At 53.0% G+C, this 21,430-nt stretch overlaps 1 protein-coding gene across 2 annotated transcripts in view; it reads left to right on the top strand.

Annotated features, from left to right (window-relative positions):
- Positions 1–470: 470 nt before the first annotated feature.
- Positions 471–21,430, top strand: part of Tex264 (testis expressed 264) — a 32,032-nt gene continuing 11,072 nt past the window's right edge. For both annotated transcript variants that reach the window (XM_013028021.1, XM_013028022.1), the window contains exons 1-4: positions 471–626; positions 749–827; positions 5,284–5,576; positions 12,204–12,425. In XM_013028021.1, coding sequence (XP_012883475.1) covers positions 5,319–5,576; positions 12,204–12,425 — 480 coding nt within the window. In that variant the 5' untranslated portion in view covers positions 471–626; positions 749–827; positions 5,284–5,318. The remainder of the gene's footprint in view (positions 627–748; positions 828–5,283; positions 5,577–12,203; positions 12,426–21,430) is intronic.

The raw sequence follows: 21,430 nt of genomic DNA, 5'->3' as shown, positions 1-21,430 counted from the left end.
CCCGCGTCCTCCCTCCCGGGCCCCCTCTCCCTACTCCCCCCACACCCCCTCTGCATCGCCCCCACCCAGCTGGGGTCTAAAGGGCCTCGAATGTTCCGGCAAAACTGTGAGGGGCGGGGAGGGAAACTGAGGCAGGAGTCACTCCCTCCCCCCTTCTTTCTCCCCCCACCCACCCCCACTCCTCATCACCCTCCCCCCCTCCCTCCTCATCCCCCAACCTGGGGGACCCCCCCCCCGGCCCCTGGAGGCCCGGAGAGGCTGCGTCCTCCTCCTCCTCCTCCTCCTCACGGGCCTCAGTTTCCCTGCTGCGTCCTCCCCGCACCCCGTTACTACACCGCCCAAGTTTTGCCCGCGCGCGCGGGGGCCCCTTTAAGGACCCGGCCCTCCTCCAAGGCGAGGCCACTTGAGCACGTGAGGCCGCTTCAGGAAGCAGACAGACAGACAGACACCCGGGGTGGGGGGGAAGAGGGAGATGTGCTGTGGCCCGCCCTGGGGTTCTCTGATCTGAGGGGAAACTGAGGCCAGAGAGAGAGCGCAAAGCCTGATGGGGGGATTTGAGGCACTCCGTGAGGTGGTGGCGGGGGCTTTGGCCCTGGTAGGGTGGGGTTCGCTTGGGGGATCTGAAGGTAGTGGGGATGGGGGGGATGCTTGTAGACACACACACACACTCACACACACAGTGGGAGCTTTCTGTGGACCTGGCCCACTGATTGGCTGAGCTGGAGTGACTGTTGTGTTCTGTCCACAGCCCCTGGAGGATCCGCCCGGCTCCACTCCACCCCGCCACCCCTGCCATGAGTGGCTGAAAGTGTAGCCTGCCTCTTCAGGTGAGAGCCTCCCTCCTTCCCTTTCCCTCCCTCCCCTCCTCCTCCTCTTCTCTCTCTGTCTCCCCACCCCCTTCCCCTTTTCCATCTTTTGAGTTAGGAGGGAAATTTGTATTTCTCTCTCTTGCTCCCCTCTCCAACTTTTCTGGAACTGAATGAATTCTCTTGCAACAGGAAGTGTGTCGCTGGAAGGAGAGGTATGAGTGTGAGGGTTTGTCATGGGCAGTGGTGGTTTCCATTGCTAAGTTTCCAGCCTCAGGGGCAGTGAGAGCCAATGTGGATTGAATCCTTGGGCCTTCTCTGGAAACCAGTCACCCAGCCAGAAAGTGGAAATGGGCTGGAACCAGACAGTTGCTCCTTTGCTTGCTTCCTTGCTTGCTTGTGGTTTGAACTCAGGAGCCTGGATGCTGTCCCTTAGCTTTTCTTGCAAGCATTTTTTCTCTACCACTTGAGTCATAGCTCCACTTCTGGATTCTGTGTGTGTGTGTGTGTGTGTGTGTGTGTGTGTGTGTGTGTGTGTGTGTGTGTGTGTGATGGTTTAATTGGAGTTAAGAGTCTCACAGACTTTCCTGTCTGGGCTGGCCTCCAACCAAGATCCTCCCATCTCAGCCTCCTGAGGGATGACAGGCTTAAGCCGCCAGTGCCCAGCTACTTGGCTCTATTATAGTCCAGGTGGCTGACTCTGACAGGTGTCTTAACCTCCAGCCTGATGCATGCATACCTCTCTTGTTGGATTGTTTGGGGGATTAATGAAGTAGCTGTGTATTAACACTTGTTGATAGTTCCTGGCATATAAGTTAAGTACTCAGTGAAGATTTTGTTATGATCAAAGGACAGAGGAATGAACATAGCTGGAGCACAGAGTAGGAAAAGACAATGAAACCCACAGACCAGGAGCACGGGTGGGTCAGAAGACCGTGGGAGGCACCTCAATGTCATGTTACCAGAGTTTATTTATTTTTTTGGGGTCCAGTCGTGGGGTCTGAACTCTGGGCCTGGGCGCTGTCCCTCAGCTCTTCAGCTCAAGGCTAGTGCTCTCCCACTTGAGCCACAGCGCCACTTCAGCTTTTTTCTTTTTGCTTATGTGGTGCTGAGGAATCAAACCCAGGGCCTCATGCATTCAAGGCAAGCACTCTACCACTGAGCCACCTTCCCAGCCCCGTGTTACCAGAGTTTAGAAATTTCCTTGGCCTCTTAACAAAGCAGCTTCAACTTGGCCTGCACCCATGGGTAACAAATAATTCCATAAAAGTTTTCTATAGGCCTGAAGCACTACCTTTTCAGACTAAAGTCTATTCACTTTTAGCCTGGTACTGGCTAAAAGGTTCAAGCCTGTAATCCTAGCTAGTTAAGGAAGCTGAGATCTGAGGCTCACAGTTCGAAGCCAACACATGTAGAAAAGCCTAAAAGATTCCCATCGCCAGTTAAGTAACAAAATGTCAGAAGTGGCTGGGTGCTGGTGGCTCATGCCTGTCATCCTCGCTACTCAGGAAGCTGAGATCTGAGAATCACAGTTCAAAGCCAACCTGGACAAGAAAGGCTGTGAGATTCTTGACCTCCAGTGAACCACCAGGAAACCAGAAATGGAGCTATGGCTCGAAGTGGTAGAGCACTAACCTTGAGCAAAAGAGCTCAGGGACAGTGTCCAGGCCCTGAAGTGGAGGTATGATTTAAGTGCTAGAATGCCGGCGTTGAATGAAAAAGCTAAGCAAAAGTGTGAGGCCCCGAGTTCAGGCCCCAATACTGTCTAACACACACACACACACACACGTCTGTTAATTTTTGTTGTTGTTGGTCATGGGCCCTGAACTCGGGCTGGGTGCTGTCCCTCAGCTCTTCAGCTCAAGGATAGTGCTCTACCATTTGAGCTACAGCACCACTTCTAGTTTTTCTGCTTATATGGTACTGAGGAATCGAACCCAGGGCCTCATTCATGCATGACAAGCACTCTACCACTGAGCCACCTTCCCAGCCCAAAGTCTGTTTAGTTTTTAATACTAAATTTTTTTAAATACTAAATTTTATTTATTTATTTTTTTTGGGTCTGGTTGTGGGGTCTGAACTCTGGGCCTGGGCGCTGTCCCTCAGCTCTTCAGCTCAAAGCTAGCGCTCTACCACGTGAGCCACAGCGCCACTTCCGGCTTTTTCTGTGTATGTGGTGCTGAGGAATCGAACCCAGGGCCTCATGCATGCAAGGCAAGCGCTCTACCACTGAGCCACCTTCCCAGCCCTTAAATACTAAATTTTAATACTAATTTTTAAATAATTGGAGTAGGACTATTCCCCTAGTAAGCTCTGTCCTTTCCTGAGGTTTCTAGCTCTAAGCTGTCTGGATGCCTAGAAGTTCTGCCTAAAATAGAACGGTTGACACTGTGACTGTTTCTGAATAGCTTTTCCTTGACTTTTTTTTTTTTATATTTTTTGGCCAGTCATGGGGCTTGAACTCTGGGTCTGGGCTCTGTCCCTCAGCTCTTCAGCTCAAGATGAGCGCTCTACCACTTAAGCCACAGCACCACTTCTGGTTTTCTAGTGGTTAATTGGAGATTAAGACCTCATGCTTTCTAGGCAGGCTCTCTACCAGTTTGTTTTGCTTTAGTTATTTTTCAGAGGTTTTGTCCAGGGGTGGAGGGGTGTTTGGTTTTGTGTTTTTGTTTGTCCAGGGCATTTTCAGACCAAAATCCTCCCACCTATAGCCTCCTGAACAGCTGGGACTACAGACAGGGACCACTGAACTTAGCTTATTGATTAAGATGGGCTTACAACTTTCTGCTGAGCTGGCCTGGAACCAATATCCTTTTATCCTCCTCCACTCCTCCCTGTCTCTCTCTCTCTCTCTCTCTCTCTCTCTCTCTCTCTCTCTCTCTCTCGTGTGTGTGTGTGTGTGTGTGTGTGTGTGTGTGTATGGGCGTGTGCGGGCGCGCACATGTCAGTCCTGAGACTTGAACTCAAAGCCTGAGTGCTGTGTTCCTGAGCTTTTTTGCTTAAGCGTAGGGCTCTATCATTTGAACCACAGTTCCAGTTCTGGCTTTTTGGTGGTTCATTGGAGATAAAGGTCTCATGGGACTTGCCTGCCTGGGCTGGCTTTGAACCACGATCCTCAGATCTCAGCCTCCTGAGAAGCTAGTTAGTATTATAGGTGTGAACCATCAGCACCTGGCTTTCTTTGCTACCCCTGAGTAGCTGGGATTACAGGCCATAGTGGTGCTAGTCTCAAACTGTTTCTTACCTTTTTTTTTTTTTTTTGGTCTGGTCGTGGGGCTTGAACTCGGCCTGGGCGCTGTCCCACAGCTCTTCAGCTCAAGGCTACCACTCTACCACTTGAGCCACAGCGCCACTTCCGGCTTTTTTCTTTTTGCTTATGTGGTGCTGAGGAATCGAACCCAGGGCCTCATGTATGCAAGGCAAGCGCTCTACCACTGAGCCACCTTCCCAGCCCCCCATTTTTCTTTCTATGCCAGTCCTGGGACTTGAATTTAGGGCTTGGGGCCATCCTTTAACTTTTTTTGTTCAAGGCTAGCACTCAACAACTTGAGCCACAGATCCCCCTCTGCGATTTTGCTTGTTAATTGGAGAAAAGCGTCTGGGGTTTGTCTGCCTGGGTTGGCTTTGAACCACGATCTTCAGATCTCAGCCTTCTGAACAGCTAGAATGACAAGCGAGAACCCACAACAAGCCAGGGCCACCAGGCTTGTCTCTTCCCTTCTTTGAACTGGGAAAGCGGAATGAAGCTTGTTCGCATCGGCAGGTCCTGTCTGAGACACTTTGGCTGGACTTTGTTCTGACTGCTCAGGCTGGATTGCTCTATTCTCTCTTTTTGGTTCTGGATGGGTGAGCTGTGGGAAAGCAAGGTCCCTTGCAGGCCAAATGTACCCAGAAAAGGAAAGCTTCAGATAATAAGCCTTTCCCTGGTGCATCTTTTCTCTCTGAGGTTTTGTTTCTCTGGGTTTTCCTACTTGTTAATAAATGTGTAGACCTGACACTTGTCGGTCTCCTGCTGACAACAGAGCATGAGGTTGGGAAGGCTGGGCTGGCAGTTCGGCTCAGCAGTGAGAAAGAAGAGAAAATGTAGGGACAAGGCAGACTGTTGGCAGCTCCCTGTCTTGGGAGAGATTCATCAGGGCCAGATGTCCCTAGCTGACTCATTGCCCCCCTCGATGACTCAGTTTCCCCAGGTGTGACCAGAGCTGCCAGCTAGCTGCCTCTCAGAGGTACTCCAAGAGCTTCGACAACGACGATGACTGTGATTAAGAAATAAAGAAGCTTGTGGCTTCAGTCATCCTTTGTAGCTCCCTTCTAGGTCATTCTAGTGTGTGTAAACACTTCTGGCCCCTCCCCCTGTGGGTTGGAGCACCCAGGGAAGGTTCAGGTTGGACCACAGACTGGCCGGCAGCAAGGCAGGGACCATCAGAGCAGGGTACCAGCCTCCTCTCTCTCTCTCTCTCTCCTGTCTCCTTTGCAGCTGCCTTGGGGTGCTGTGGGAGGGGCCCAAGAGTCATGTCGGACCTATTACTCCTGGGCCTGATCGGGGGCCTGACTCTGCTACTTCTGATGACGCTGCTGGCCTTCGTCGGGTATTCAGGGCTGCTGGCCGAGGTGTCCGTGAGTGCGGGCTCGCCCCCCATCCGCAACATCACCATGGCCTACAAATTCCACGTGGGACCCTATAGTGACACAGGGCAGCTTTTCACCGAGAGCTGCAGCATCTCCCCCAAGCTCCGCTCCATTGCTGTGTACTACGACAATCCCCACACGGTAAGGACCCTCCTCGGGTGGAGGCTGGGCCTGGGCTGGGTGTGGACGAAGAGAACTTGAGTTTCAAAGGAAAAGGGTGGGAAAATCTTGGTCCCGGTTCTACAGACCACTTCCTCTTGGAGCTTAAAGCCAGATTACCAGCTCCATGACCGCTTTAGGGACCCAGTAGCTTAGCTTAGCTTAGCTTTCTACTTGCCCCTACATTTGGTTACCCTTGCTCATGGATGTTTGAGTGTCATGGGCCAGAGCACTGTGAGTCCTTCCCTTCTGCCTGGACCTTGGTCTCCTCTTGATGTCCCTGTCCCATTCATCCCCATTTGGGGCCATGCTCAACAAGCCAGGCCAATCAGATTCTGCCCAATCTAGGGATACACTGCCCTCCCCGCCCACCCCCAGTCCTGGGGCTTGAACTCAGGGCCCAGGCACTGTCTGTTTCTGAGCTTCTATTTGCTCAAGACCAGCACTCTACCACTTGAGCCACAGCAGAACTTACAGCTTCTTCTGAGTAGTTTATTGGAGATAAGAGTCTCACAGACTTTCCTACCTGGGTTGGCCTCAAAACTAGACTCTCACGTCTCAGACTCCTGAGTAGCTAGGATTACAGGTATGGGTCCAAGGTACACTGCTCAGGCAAGGTTATATCTTTTTTTGTTTTTGGTGGGTTGTGGGGCTTGAACTCTGGGCCTGGGCTCTGACCTGGAGCTCTTCAGCTCAAGGTGAGCGCTCTATCACTTAAGCCACAGCGCCACCTCTGGTTTTCTGCTGGTTTATTGGAGATAAGAGTCTCACGGACTTTCCTGGCCAGGCTGGCTTTGAACCGTGATCCTCAGATCTTCAGCCTCCTGAGTAGCTAGGATTATAGACGTGAGCCACCGGCACCTTGTGAAGGGTTCTATCTTGCTGTTCTATCTTGCTGCTCCTCTTTCCTTTCGTCAGCTCTCTTGCTGAGAGTGTAGGCCCTTAAGGGCTGGAGAAGACAGTTCCCCTGGCTTGGAGCCTTGGGAATCACACCTCTGTGGCCATTCTGGAGCCACCTGCCCCAATGGCAGGAGATTGCCTTAAACGTGGAGTTGCCTGGTTGGGACAGGGCCAAGTGGAGCCAAATGAGCTGCTTAGAATGTCCAGGATGCTAAGGTCCAAGACTAATCCAGCAACACCCGCACCCTGTGGGTGTATGCCTGTACTTATAGCCTCTAGTGAGTCAGGGCTTGCCAATGTAGCCTCTTGCCATGCAGTGGGGTGGTGCTGCCCACAGCTGTATGGGCCAGCAGCTCCACCAAGGATCTTAAGGAACCTTTTTTTTTTTTTTTATGGGTTATGGGGCTTGAACTCTGGGCCTGGGCACTGTCCCTCAGCTCTTCAGCTCAAGGTGAGCACTCTACCACCTGAGCCACAGCGCCACTTCTGGTTTTCTGGTGGTTCACTGGAGACGAGTCTCATAGGGACTCAATCCTCAGATCTCAGCCTCCTGAGTAGGCTAGGATGACAGGCGTGAGCCACTGGCACCTGGCTTCTGCCCAGGATCTTCCAGCCTTCATTTCCGAGTGTCATCAACCAGACATTTGGAATTCCCAGCCCTGATTTCCTTGCCTGGAAAACTCCAGTGGATGAGGCCTGGAACCTCCCCACTGACTGCCAATCAGAGCACTCCAGGCCCCTCATTGGAGCACTGTTGCAGCTGAAGGCTGACTCCCTCTCTAGATCCTGATTCCATTGTCAGTCCTGCTGTAGACCTGTATTCCGGCCCTGCCCTCAGAAAAACTGTGGGTTGGCATACAAGCCTCCCACACAATGATTTTCACACAACAACACTAGGCCCCACTCTCTCCAGGAGTTGGGGCTGAGAAAAAGTGTCTCAGGCTTAGAGAAGAGTTAGATTTCAGCTGACTCTTCTCACTTGAGTAGAATTTGGCTCAGCCCTGAAGAGCCACTCAGCTCAGAGAACAGAGGCCTAGGGACACGGGACGAAGGGCTTGGTGAGTAGAGAAGGAGGTGGATAGGTTCTCTCTGAGCTAGGCAGGAGGGAGTTACAGCAGGTGGCAACGATGGGTGTGGTGGCAACTTCATTTTAGGAAGCTAACTGGATGGCCGGTGGAGGAGGAAAGACGAGGCCCTTGAAGATACTGGGCTGGGCCTGGGTGAGAGGCAGGTGACCTGGGTGGTTGTGGGCTGGCTGAGGGATGAGTAGACATTGTCTGAGGGTTGGGTTTTGTTTTGGTTTTTGGTCCCATGGCTGGGAGATGACACTGAGTGACATCAGAAGCACTGGGGCTCAGCGTATGATCTCTACTTCCAGGATAGGAAAGGACAGGGTAACCGGTACCCTGGGCTTCCTGCTGGAGGTGAGCGGGGGAAATTGAGGGAAGGATACTCAATCCCCCTGGTCTGGCCACCGCTTCCAGGGAGCCCACAATACAGCTCTCCCAGAGATGGGATGGGTCTGAGGTATCCAAGGTTGACTTGGATGCTAGCTTACCTTAGGGAGTCACATGGCTGGAGAGCAGGCAGTTGCTGGGTTCCGATTTTTCTCCCATCATGAGTTGCTGTGTGACCTTGGGCCTACTCCATAACTCTTCTGAGCTTCTATCATTCTCTGCAGAATAGCGGCAAAATACCGGGCCTTATAAATACAGACAGCCAAGGGTTCACATAAATGATCTAGAGGAGGCATTCACCCCAACACCTAGTCCTCAATAGATGGCTAACAACGAAGAAAAGGGTAGAACCTAACATCAGTCTACGCCAAAGGGTCAGGCTGAGCACTGCCACTTGGGCCCAGGCCAGCCCTTGGGGACACAGGGGTTCCCGCCCACTCGGGACAGTCCCTTCTCTGCCTAGCGGAGGTTGTAAAAGGTCTGTCTGGCATAACCTCTCACATGAGTTCCCAGAAATGTCTGCTACCGAGGGGGAAAGGAGCAGGCAGATGGCAGCGCCCGTAGATCAAGATGGATGGACACTCCTACACACATACCTGCTGGCCCCTTCACAACCCAGTAGATCATTCTTCTGTGGTTTGGCCCCAGCATTCCTTTGAGAGCAGGAAACATTTTCCTGGCTACTGGATCACTCCCTGGATTTTTTTTTTTTTTTGAGGGGGGCGGTCGGTCATGGGGCTTGAACTCTGGGCCTGGGCGCTGTCCCTGAGCTCTTCAGCTCAAGGCAAGCGCTCTACCACTTGAGCCACAGCGCCACTTCTGATTTTTTTGGTGGTAAGAGTCTCATGGACATTCCTTCCCCGGGCTGGCCTTGAACCGTGATCCTCAGATCTCAGCCTCCTGAGTAAGCTAGGATTATAGACGGGAGCCACCAGCTGCCTGGCTCCCTGGATTATCTTAATGGCTGTTTCCTTGCAGTGTCTGGTTCACTCTGTTTCCCATGGCTAGCTTGATAGGTCTCTGCTTAGCAGAGGGTGGGCTTGCTGAGGGACCTTCTGGGCTTCCCTTTGGCCACTGTGTCCTGACTTATAGGACCCGGGAGTCACTCAGGCAGAAAGATACTCCTGTATCCCAGATATTTCAGAATCCTGGAAGCCCTATGCCTTCTTAGCTACTTCTGTCCACTGGTTGGAGCTCTTCCCTTTCTCCAGTTGGAAGGAGAGGATGTTTGAGTTTGGTACAGGGCCTGTGTGTGTGTGTGTATATGTGTGCACGCACGCACGCATGCATAAACCATCGCTAAGCATGCTTGAAGAACTTTGGTGTGTGGGAAATATCCTGGACCTTTTTGCCTTAAGGCCAAGAGAGAGAGGGAGGGCTGGGGAGGTCTTAGTGTATTAAGCACAGGACTTGCTGGGTGGTTGGGGGGTGGGGGAAGGACAGGCATTTGGGGTTGGAGAGGAGGGCCAGCTTAGTGGGGAACAATACAGGGCTCTGAGGAGGGAGAATTGAACTGAATCTTACAAAGGGACCAGGAATTTCCCAGGCCAAAGGGATGACAAGGAACATGTCAGGCAGAGGAAGTAGCTTATGCAAAGACGGGCAGCTTGGCTGCCAAGGACGTGGCATGTTTGGCTGCAAATAGTTCCATGTGGGTGTGTTTTCAAGGGGTGTGGTGGCCAGAGCCTAGATCTGCCCCTCCTCCTGCCACATAAATGCTGCACGTAAATGCATGCTGGGCCGGGCTCCGGCCTCTGCCCGGCTAGCTAGGGCTGCAGGGTGTGAGGTGAACAGAGACAGATCCAGCCCATATCAAGTGGACTCAGGACTAAACTGGGAGTTATTGAGAAGATCACGTGTTCCAGTGCCTGGGAGGTGGGGTGGGGTAGGGGGGACTTATAAAGAAGCTTCTGGGAAGACCCTGGGATTCCAACCCAGACAAACTGGCAGTGGAGAAGAGACATCAAGTAACCTAACCATTTCTCCCTTTAACCTATATTAGAATATTTTTTTTGCCAGTCCTGGGGCTTGAACTCAGGGCCTGGACACTGTCCCTGAGCTGCTTTTGCTCAAGGCTAACACTCTACCACTTGAGCCACAGCACCACTTCTGGCTTTTTCTGTGTATTGTGGTACTGAGGAATGGAACCCAGGGCTTCATGCACGCTGGGCAAGCACTCTACCACTGAGCCACCTTCCTAGCCCCCCCATAGAATTAAAAAAAAAAAAAAAGTTTTCATCCAGCCTAGGTTGCTAGGATCAGAGAGATGCAGACTGACTTTTAGCTCTGTCCAGCTGGCCATTCCAGTCTCTATAAATAGTGCAGAGGTGCCATCTAGAGATAAGACGTAGTACTGCAGCAATCTCCTGTGTGCTGTCTGGGTGGAGTGGGAAGGGCTTTGGGCCTCGAGAGGTGACTGCTGGGAGTTGATCTGATGTGGGTAAGAGAGTGGGCAGGGGAGAGAAGTGTTGCGTAAGAACACCCCCAGGGGATTGCTGACAGCGCTAAGAAAGGGCTCACGCCTGTGATCCTAGCTGCTGAGGAAGCTGAGAGCTGAGGATCATGGTTCAAAGCCAGCTGGGGCAGAGGAGACTCTTATCTCCAATTAACTACTCAAAAGACCAGAAGTGGGGCTAGGAAGGTGGCTCAGTGGTAGAGTGCTTGCCTTGCATGCATGAGGCCCTAGGTTCGGTTCCTCAGCACCACATAAGCAGAAAAAGCCGGAAGTGGTGCTGTGGCTCACGTGGTAGAGCACTCGCCTTGAGCTGAAGAGCTGAGGGACAGCGCCCAGGCCCAGAGTTCAGGCCCCACGACTGACCAAAAAAAAAAAAAAAGACCACAAGTGGTGCTGTGGTTCAAAGTAGTAGAGCACTAACCTTGAGCAAGGGTAGCACCCAGGCCCTGAGTTCAAGTCCCCAAACAAAACCAAAAAAAAAAAGACAGGCAGACAGCAAATGACCTCACAGTACTGGAAGAATAAGTGGATATAGAGGTAGTTGACGTACTTACATTTAGGAGTCAGTAGGCCCTGGGTAGGGGGAAAAAAGCTTGAGCCTTCAGATCAAGCACATTAAGAATGCAAAATCTGCACTGTCATCCTAGCTACTCAGGAGGCTGAGATCTGAGGATCACAGTTCAAAGCCAGCCAGGGCAAGAAAGTCCATGAGACGCTTATCTCCAATAAACCACCAGAAAACCGGAAGTGGCTCTATGGCTCAAGAGCGCTCGCCTTGAACTGAAGAGCTGAGGGACAGCGCCCAGGCCCAGAGTGCAAAATCTGTGTGGGGAGAGTTCCTGTGACTATTCCTGAATACAGGAACACTTGCTTCCTATGTGTCCAGCATAGATCAGTACAGACGTAGGTAGCAGAAAAGTCAACAGGAGAAGCAGGTAGAAGAAGGTGAAGCAAACGGGGGCTGCCTGAAACAGGTAGAGCCAACCACTATCCCAAGGCCTCCAGACCTCTTCTCTTAGGTCCTCTCGGTCCCTAATTCCTGCGTGTCCTGCCCTACTCCCCTTTCTCACCCACCATTTCTCCACCAGTGAGGCTTACTCCTCAGGAGATGAGGGAAATGAGCTATGGGGCTGTGCGGGATCCATACCTCTGGATCAGCGGGACTACAGTCCTGTCTGGGCTCCCGGAAGTTGGGGGCCGACAGAAGTTCCCATCCGGAAATGGCTGTTCCCCTCAGTGTTGCTGTTGATGGGCCTTGCAACTGGTGACAGTTCAGAGATCATTCACTCTCCTGGGCCCACTGTTGTTTTTGTCAGTTGTGGGCCTTGAACTCTGGGCCTGGACTCTGTCCCTCAGCTCTTCAGCCCCCAAGGCAAGCACTCTACCACTTGAGCCACAGCGCCACTTCCGGTTTTCTGAGTGGTTTATTCAAGATAAGAGTCTCAGGGACTTTTCTTGCCCCAGCTGCCTTTGAACCATGATCCTCAGATCTCAGCCTCCTGAGTAGCTAGGATGACAGGCGTGAGCCACCAGCACCTGGCTGGTCTCTTCACTCTTGACTCCTGGATGTCAACGTGGCGTATTTATTAAACTGAGGGACCAATGAGAGTCCTCCCCAGGATGAACAGAGGAGGGCCACATTTATTTTAGCAGGAAAAAAATGTCTGGCTTCATCCGGGTACCTGTGTGTCCTGTCAGAAGTAGCTCTCAGGCCTGAGCCAGCGCAGACATGGAGGGGGGGACCCCAAGGGCTCCCCTCCTCCGCCCAACTTTGAAACTCTTGCTCTGACTCCACAGATTCCCCCTGGGAAGTGCCGCTGCGCGGTGGGCAGCATCCTGAGCGAAGGGGAAGAGCCACCCTCTCCTGAGCTCATCCAGCTCTACCAGAAATACGGCTTCAAGATATTCTCCTTCCCCGCACCCAGCCACGTTGTGACAGCCACCTTCCCTTATACCACCACGCTGTCTATCTGGCTGGCTGCCCGCCAAGTTCATCCTGCCTTAGACACCTACATCAAGGTAAGGTGTCTTAAGTCTGACCTGTGGAGGGAATTCTACCAGGGTGGGAGGAAGTGGTTTGGGGAGACCAGGGGCCCCTGGAGCAGGTGCCAAGGAAACTAGAAAGATGGGCAAAGGTTGTTGCCCCCCCCCCTCTTAAATTCAGAGCCTCACACTCTTACTTAGGTCTTTTTTTGTTTTTGTTTTGGCCGGTCCTGGGGCTTGAACTCAGGGCCTGAGCACTGTCCCTGAGCCCACATGAGCCTCAGCGCCACTTCCTGCTTTATCTGTGTATGTGGTACTGAGGGCTTCATGCATGTTAGGCAAGCATTCTACCCCTAAGACACATTCCCAGCCCTCTTGCTTAGCTTTTTATGCTCATATTGTTGCTCTACTACTGGAATCAAGCCTTCACTAAGGGCCTTTTGCTGGTTAATCAAGAGATCAGTGTCTCTTGGTTTGTCTGCCTGGGTTGGTTTGGAACCTCAATCTCCAGATCTCAGGCCTCTTGATTAGTTAGTAATACTGGAGTGAGCCACCATCATGCATTTCTGCTAGCATCTCTTTTATTGTTTTATTGTCTATCAATCTGTCTATCTATTTATTTACTTACTTTGTGCCAGTACTGGGCCTTGAACTCAGAGCCTGGATGCCATCCATTAGCTTTTTCACTGAAGGCTAGCACTCTACCACTTGTGCCACACCTCTACTTCCAGCTTTTTGGAGGTTGACTGAAGATAAAGAGTCTCACAGCCAGGCAATGGTGGCTCACGCCTGTCATCCTAGCTACTCAGGAGGCTGAGATCGGAGGATCATGGTTCAAAGCCAGCCTGGGCAGGAAAGTTCGTGAGACTCTCATCTCCAATTAATCACCAGAAAATCGGAAGTGGTGCTGTGGCTTAAGTGGTAGAGCTGAAAGACTGTGCCCAGGCCCCTCAAGTTCAAGCCCCACAACTGACCAAAAAAAAAAACACCAAAACTCAGGGACAATGCCCAAGCCCTGAGTTCAAGCCCCAGGACTGGCACACACATAAATAGTCACACACAAAAACCAAAACCTTGCTGTTAGGTACATTCCCCCCACCCTCCTCTAAATACTTCATAATAAGTTTGGGTGCTAGGTACTCTGCAGCATGATATAAATAGTTGTGCACTAAAGATGAGTAATCAATGTCAGATGAAGAATGGCATATGTGCCAGGAATGAACAGAGTACTAAAGTCAGGGGACCCACTTGAACAACAGTAGGATAGCAGCCTCAGGGAGGAAGTCATCTCAAGGTTAGAGGAAAGAATGTTCCAGGCAAATAAGGATGAGGAGCACAGGTTTGATCGAAATGCACTGATTTGAGGGCGGGGGGGGGGGATTGGAGTAACAGCGTGAGACGCGTTGATCTCAGCAATGACGAAAGCATCACAAGTTTGAGGTCAGCCTTGGCTATATAGTGAGAGACCCTGGCTCAAAAACAGAAACAACAACAACAAGGGGTCTGGAAGTGTAGATCAGTGATAGAGCAGGTGCCTAGAGCTTCTAGGTTCAGTCTCCACCTCCTCTCCCCCCGCCCCCAGCCAATCAATGTGAAGTCACTTTACAGACTGTACAAGGCAGACTTCCCCGTGCCTGAGCAGGGTGGGCTGGATCGTGGCTGGAGGGACAGGCAGGTATTCTCAGGAGGCTGTCGTGAAGCTCAGCATAAAAGGCAGCGGTATGAGCTAGGCAGGGGCCATGAAGACACAGACTCTGTATGGAGATTTGTGATCTCCTTTGGGGGTGGAACTGATGGGCTTTGGGGGTAGGTTGGCTACTATTGGGGGAAAATGGGAAGAGGGGTATCACAGAGGGCTCTGCCTCTCTCTCTCTTCTGGTCTGAGCCACAGGATGAGTGCCCAGTGAAGAACTGAGGGAGGACCAGGTTTGGGGGTGTATGTGGGGGGACAGACGCTGTGGGCCGTATCAGTTGAGCTGCCTTAAGAGGCATCTGGGTGGGGGTGTGGAGGCAGCTGATGGTAGTGTCGTGTGTAAAAGAGAGAGTTCAGAGAGGCCTGGGCTGAAGGATATTGGGGGGAGAGGAATGGCGGGGGAGGAATGGCGGGGGGTGGGGGGGAATGGATCAGCCTGGTGACAGCATTTGGCCCAGGAAGCTGCTTTTTTAAAATTATTATTATTTAGTTGCTTCATCAGCCCTGGGACTTGAACTCAGGGCCTGGCCACGGTCCCTGAGCTTCTTTGGCTCAAGCCTAGCGCTCTTACCACGTGAGCCACAGCGCCACTTGTGGCTTTTTTTTTTCTGTGTATATGGTACCGAGGAATCGAACCCAGGGCTTACCTGCATGCCAAGCAGAGACATCTGTGCCCACTCAGCCTGCCCCCCTCAGGGCGAGGGGTGGGGTGGGGGTCCCCCACCCATCATCTCAGTCAGGGGGAGGCTGGCCAGCCTCACCCCCAAGGCCTAATCACTGTGAAGAGACACCCTGGGTCCCAGACCTCAGCACCCCGGCGCATGGCATGTGGTGTGGTGGCACGCAGCAGCCCCAGCTCACCAAAGCCTTTTCCTGGCTTCAGGCATTTATTTTTAGACACCTTTGTCCAAATTTCCCCGGCCCCTGACAGCTTCACAAGTTGCCTGGTTTTTTGACGTCACCCCTTAGATGAAAGCCCTCCCTTCTTACTCCCCCTCTCGTGGGAGTTGTCAGCTGTGTGCTCTGGGCTCCCATTTTCCCCGGGGTGGGGGCAGGGGACAGGAAGCCAGGGCTATGGAAAGGGGCCGGAGGGGGGGGTGGTGGTGGTGGTAGGTAGAGCAAGGGTCTTCTAGAGATGTCTGGGAGGCAAGTTTTGGGTGAGTGTGACCACGGGAGAGCTCCACAGCCAAAGTCCTCTCAGCTTGTTTCCATGGGATGGGAGGGGGGCAGGTCCCTTTTGCTCCTATATTTCACCTGACCTTATGCCCTGGGGGGGGGGGGACTTTAGGATGAAGGAGAGATGAGGGAGAAGCTATCTGCTGGTCATAACCTATGGTGGATGGGTGGACCCTGTGTCTCTCAGCCCAGAAGACAACAGTATAAATACGAAGCTGCCTCCCACTCCCGCCTTCCCCACTGCCCTTCGGTCAGAGAAAGGAAGCTACTAATGAGACTCTGACTCTCGCAGCCCTCCCGACAGCCCTGAAGCGGGGGTGGAGGGAAGAGATAGTTTACCTTGTTGGGAGAGGGGCCAGGCACACACACACACACACACTTTTCATTTTCCCCTGTGGACCTGGGCCTGCTGTGAAGGTTCTTCGGATGGACTGACAGCACAAGCCGTCAGCATTCTGTTCCAGGAGGAACGAAGGAGGCCCAGGGTCCCGGCTGCCAGGAGGAGAGGAAACAAGAACTTAGCAAGACTCAACCTGCCTCCCCAGAGGCCGGGGTGAGAGGGTGCACAGGGTCTCAGAGAGAGAGAGAGAGGGAGAGAGAGGGAGAGAGAGCGCATGCTCTGTGGGCACAGCTGCCTTCCTGCCTGCTTACAGATGTGCTGGGGGAGCCTGAGGCGGGATTGGTCTCCTGGGACCGAAAGGGACCCGGGGTGGGGGTGGGGGATGGGGGGGGGTCACTGTCAGAAGCTCAGAAAGATGCATTTGTCAGGCCCCTTGGGGTTCTGGAAGGAATGGCCCGATCGTGGCTTTGTGATCTGCATGTGCCAGCCGCTGGCTCTGGTGGTCAAGCGTCCTCAGCTTAGAAGCCTGGCAAACCGAGATGCTTTCTTTTTTCTTTTTTCTTTTTTTCCACATGAACTACTAGAGGTCCCCAGGCTGAGCACTGTGAGACAGCGTGTATGCAGGATTCCTGGTCCCTGGGTGACCCATTTCCGTAGACAAAGATGGACCCCCTAGGAAAGTTGGTCCCGGGCAGGAGACTTGACTCCCAAGAATGGGGTGTTTGCTTGCAGCAAGGAGAGGGGACTTCCTTGAACTTGAAAGCTGCCTGCCGAACCCAGAGAAATGGGCAAAGACCCCCTAAATGCACTTCAGGATCGAACCAGTCTCAGTAATTGTCTAGGAAGGCTTTAAGCATGTGGAGCGCCCAGGACTGATTGAAGGGGCCAAGGGGTCCCTGGTGTAGGTTGTGTGTGAAAGCCGTGGAACTTGGCTCAAAGTTGTCCATGGCAGTTGATGCAGATCCTTGAGTGCCCGCCTAGCCTAGCCCAATCTTCCTCTGCCTGACTCCTCTTCCTAATGCAGTCCTGAATCTTCTCCATAAACCCCATTCTCCTGGAGCTTGTGATCTCTGGGAATGCTCTGAGGGAGGTTCTTCATACCATTCTTTTCTTTTTTTTTCTTTTGTTTGTCACGGGGCTTGAACTCTGGACTTAAACACTATGCCTCAGCTCTTCAGCTCAAGGCTAGCACTCTGCCACTTGAGCCACAGTGCCACTTCCGGTTTTCTAAGTGGTTTATTCGAGATAAGAGTCCCATGGACTTTTCCTGCCCAGGCTGGCTTTGAACCTCGATCCTCCGATCTCAGCCTCCTGAGTAGCTAGGATGACAGGCGTGAGCCACTAGCACCTGGCTCTTCATAAAAATTCTTGAGCGTGGCTAAGTGGCTTGGGCCCTGGTAGTCCTTGGTGGTCAGACTTGGCCCTTTCTCCATAGAATTAGAGAGAAGGCTTGTGGGAGGTGTTATTAAAGTGAGCCTTGGTGTGCCAGTTCTGAGACAATGAGATTGGTATTGTCCTGCTAGGTGGGGCATAAAGGGGAAGGAAATCTCAAGTCCATACTTCTCAGACCACTCTGAGGGAGGAATCTAAGGGCTGTGCCGAGGTTGGTGAGGCCCAACAAAACAGACAGACCTCTGTACTTGTTGATATGTAGCCCTGGCCAGACAGCTCACTACCCCCATGTCTGTCCCCAGTTGGCGCAAATGCTGTGGCAGCCGTAGCGTGAGTGGAGCTGGGAGGAGGGACCCTGCTCATCCTCTTGCAGGTCAAGGGGAACCTTCCAGAAAAGGCAGGTGCTGGGGGGAACTGTCACTCCAATTAGAAACAGGACCTGAAAAGCAGCAGGGGCAGGGGAGGGGGGGGGTAGTGGGAGGAGGGGGGTTGGGAGAGAGGAATCCTTGCAGAGCTGTGTGTTGGAGATCACTTTGGGGAGGCAACTGAATTCTCAAGTGGCGGGTGACAACATGGCAGCCATCTGGGAAGGCGGGGAGAGCAGGATCCCCAGCAGGAGGTTTGTGAGTCAGCTCAGTGAGCCATGGACTAGGAGGAAACTCACAGCAGCCTGGTCAGAAGCTGTCTCCTAGGCTCCTGAATCCTATGTTTTGTTTTCATGGACTTTTGAGAGAGTCGCTGGGGTGCCAGGCGGGGCGGGGTGGGGGGTGGGGATGGGAGATCCAAGACTATGCTAGGACTCAGAGCAATAGCGAAGACCAGCAGGGCACACCTGCAGGAGTCCAGGTAACGGATTGGAGTTGGGAGGATGGGCAATTCGCCGTGCGTGTGTGCGATCATCTCCCTCTCCCTGCCTGCCACCTTTGCTAGGCTCAGAGGGGAAGGTTCCAAGCTTTACGCAGGGTGGTTAGTCTGGGGGGGAGTTCAGGGCTAAAGCACGTACAAGAGCTGCTCCCCAGCACCAGCAAAGAAAAAAAAAGCAGAAACATTGGGCACCACAGCTCAGTCCCTTATTCAAGACTTCTTTACTAAGTCCTCCATTGTGTGGCACTGATCTGAGCATGAGGACCAGAGAGGAGCCTCACTAAAGTGTCCTAATTAAAGCCAGCATCCTCAAACAGGAAGTCAGAGACCTAGAGAGAGGAGGTCACCAAAGGATAAAATAGCTGAATCCAAGCCGGGTACCCTAGGCCCGGGACCAGCCCTAGGCTCCAGGCACAGGAAGCCGCTGCTCCAGGCACTTCCTGGCGCTTCGTGTCCTCTAGGCTGTTGGATTGCCACTCTTCCTTCTCCGGATCTCCGCAGCCAGGTGACCTGCCAAAACTGCCAGCTGCTAATTGGCCTGCCTCCGCAGAGAAGAGGGCACTCACAGCCCCCCAGGACCTAGGGCTGAGCAGCAATCCCTTCCCCCAGCCACCCCTTCACTGTCTCCTAGCCCCAAGCTGAACCAGGCCGAGGGTGGAGGAAGGGGAGGGTGGGAAGGGATGGAATCGGTGGCGAAAGCAGAACAACCACCCTTGAGGAATGATGGCATCGAACTGCACCTGGAAGGATGGGCGTGATTCCTTAGACCGCAATAGGTCCAGAAGAGGCCTTAGAATCTGGGAAGACCAGAATCAAGGAGGAAGAAGAGTTGGGGCCCAAGAAGTTAGTCTGGATCCTGGGGGTTCCTGGGAACCACTAACTATGGGGGACAGTGTCCAAGCCCGACCTTAGAGCAGGGCTCTTGAGCACAGGGGAGATGGGGGGGGGGGAGCCAGCAGCCCTGGCCAAGCTCTGAAAGAGGGAATCAGAAGTTAGCTGGGAGTAGATACCCCCAAGCCACCACCTTTACCTCCTACTATGCAATGCAAGGGTTTGGCTCCCCTAGATTCTTCTAGGGGGTTGAAGTCGGGGAGGGGCCACAGGGACCATAGTTCTTTCCCCCCCACCCCCCCACTGCCCGAGTCATGGAAACGGGCTCTTTAGCCTCTCTTGCTTCACCCCTTTTCTCCTCCCCTCCCCCAGGACTGCAAGCACAAAGCCAGCCTTTGCTGGGGCGGGCGTGGGAGCCACCACTCTCAAAATACCCAGCTCAGAGATTGTAGCTTGGCAGCCCCGCAAGACCCAGGGGGCTGAAGCTTGTCTGGGTAGCGCTGTGTGGGGTTGGGCCACCATCGCCCGTCCTGAGGGAGCCGCCGCCTTCCTTAGGCAGATGGAACGTAACCAGAAAAGACTGTCTGGTGTTCTTCTCCAGCAGCCTGCAGGTGTGGGATGGGGGGGGGGGGGACTCGAGGCGGAGAGAATGACTCTGCTCTTTGGCAGAGCCCTAAAAGCAAAAGACAGTCATCTAGTGATGCAGACAGGAAACCCAAGGCCCCCAAAGGGGAAGGACTTCCTTGAGACACAAGTGATTGGAGCACCAATTGGAGCTGGCCTTTTCCCTGCTTGCCTCTTTTCCCTTTGCATCCTGCCTGCCCCTCTCACCCGTCCTAACCCCTCTGGCATTTCCCAGCTCCTCCTGCTCCCAGGTGCTTGGTTTCAAGATTCTCCTCTGCTGCTGGTTAATCAGTCTGCAAAGTCTTCATCAACTTGAGAGTCCCAACAGAACTCAAGGTCCTTGGTCTGGGAAGGTGGCTCAGTGGTAGAGCGCTTGCCTTGCATGCATGAGGCCCTGGGTTCGATTCCTCAGTACCACACACACAGAGAAAAAGCCGGAAGTGACACTGTGGCTCCAGGGGTAGAGTGCTAGCCTTGAGTCAAAGAAGCCTAAGAACAGTGCCCAGGCCCTGAGTTCAAGCCCCAGGACTGACCAAAACAAAACAAAAAACAACCCATAACAGTCCATTCTTCAGTCCCCCGTAAGTGGAAAAAGCTGGAAGTGGTGCTGTGGCTCTCAAGTGGTAGAGTGCTAACCTTGAGCAAAAGAAGCTCAGTAACCGGCCCTGAATTTAAATCCCAGGACTGACAATCAATCAATCAATCAACAATCAGTACCACAACAGATACTGCCAAGAACCTCTGGTTTTTGGGAAGGGGATGTGATAAAAAGGCCATTATCTAGTAGCCTCTGGATGTGGAAGGCATCTTCTTTCTTTCTTTTTTTTTTTTTTTGGTTGGTCATAGGGCTTGAACTCTGGGCCTGGGCGCTGTCCCTCAGCTCTTCAGCTCAAGGCTAGCACTCTCTCTACCCCTGAGCCACAGCGCCACTTCTGGATTTCTGGTGGTTCATTGGAGACAAGAGTCTCTTGGACTTAGTCCTGACTAGGTTGGCCTTGAACTGAGATCCTCAGATCTCAGCCTCCCGAGTAGCTAGGATGACAGGTGTGAGCCACCCATGCCCAGCAGAAGGCATCTTGACCAACCCAGAGCTCAGGCTGACTGTCCCCTGGGCTACTCAAAACTGTCCTTCCCAGCCCTATGATCCCACTCTACAAGAAGACCAGAGTATAGCTAGGATGGGGTGGTGTAGGGGGGTGCCATCTGGGCTCCAGGGAGAGGAAAGTGTGTGGCTAGTTCATTCAGGAACGAGGGAGTGTGGGGGCCCCCACCCCGCCGTGTCCCAATGCCTGTTTATAGGGGAAAATCATCCTTTCTCTGCTCCTCGGTGCCCCAGCCCACCCTAAATACTTGACTGCCGCTGGGGCCCCCCTCCACGCGCTGCCCAGGAAGCCAGAGCCTCTGTGGCACCAGGGAGATGAGCAGAGGTGTAAATTGTGTGGCAAGCTGCCGGCTCGGAGGTGAAAATGAAAAGTCTTCAGGCAGCGGTGGCGACAGGCACAGCAAGCTGGGGGTGCCAGGCCCCGCGCCTCGCCCCCCCTCGCTCCCTCACACCTCCTCCCTTCTCCAGTCTTTTCCCCCTGGCTCCCGCCTGGGCCTGGCCCTGCCTGCCTGGCTTTCCTGCTATCCCCGGCCATTTAGGAAGCTCCCAGATGAGCCCCCAGCTAGATCTGATTCCAAGACGCCCTTGGTTGCTTATGTCCATTGTGTTTTCTAACTGGCTGCCTGATACGAAACAAAATAGATTATCTTACCTTGGAGACTTATTATTATTTTTTGGTCATGGGGCCTGAACTCTGGGCCTGGGCGCTGTCCCTCAGCTCTTCAGCTCAAGGCTAGTGCTCTACCACTTGGGACACAGTGCTGGATTTTCTGAGTGGTTGATTGGAGATCAGAGTCTCTCGGACTTTCCTGCCCAGGGCTGGCTTTGAACCGCGATCCTCAGATCTCAGCCTCCTGACTAGGATTGCAGGTGTGAGCCACCAGCGCCAGGCTTTCAAGACTTCGTTTTTTTGTTTTTTTTTTTAGTATATATATATATTTTTTTATTGTAAAGATACTATACAGAGGGTTACAGTTACATGAGTGAGGTAATGAGTACACTTCCTCTTGAACATTGTT

This window comes from Dipodomys ordii, unplaced genomic scaffold (genome assembly GCF_000151885.1).
Source record: "Dipodomys ordii isolate 6190 unplaced genomic scaffold, Dord_2.0 Scaffold107, whole genome shotgun sequence".
NCBI lineage: Eukaryota > Metazoa > Chordata > Mammalia > Rodentia > Heteromyidae > Dipodomys > Dipodomys ordii.
Note: the sequence above shows the minus strand (reverse complement) of the source record. Positions and strands in the feature narration are given on the sequence as shown.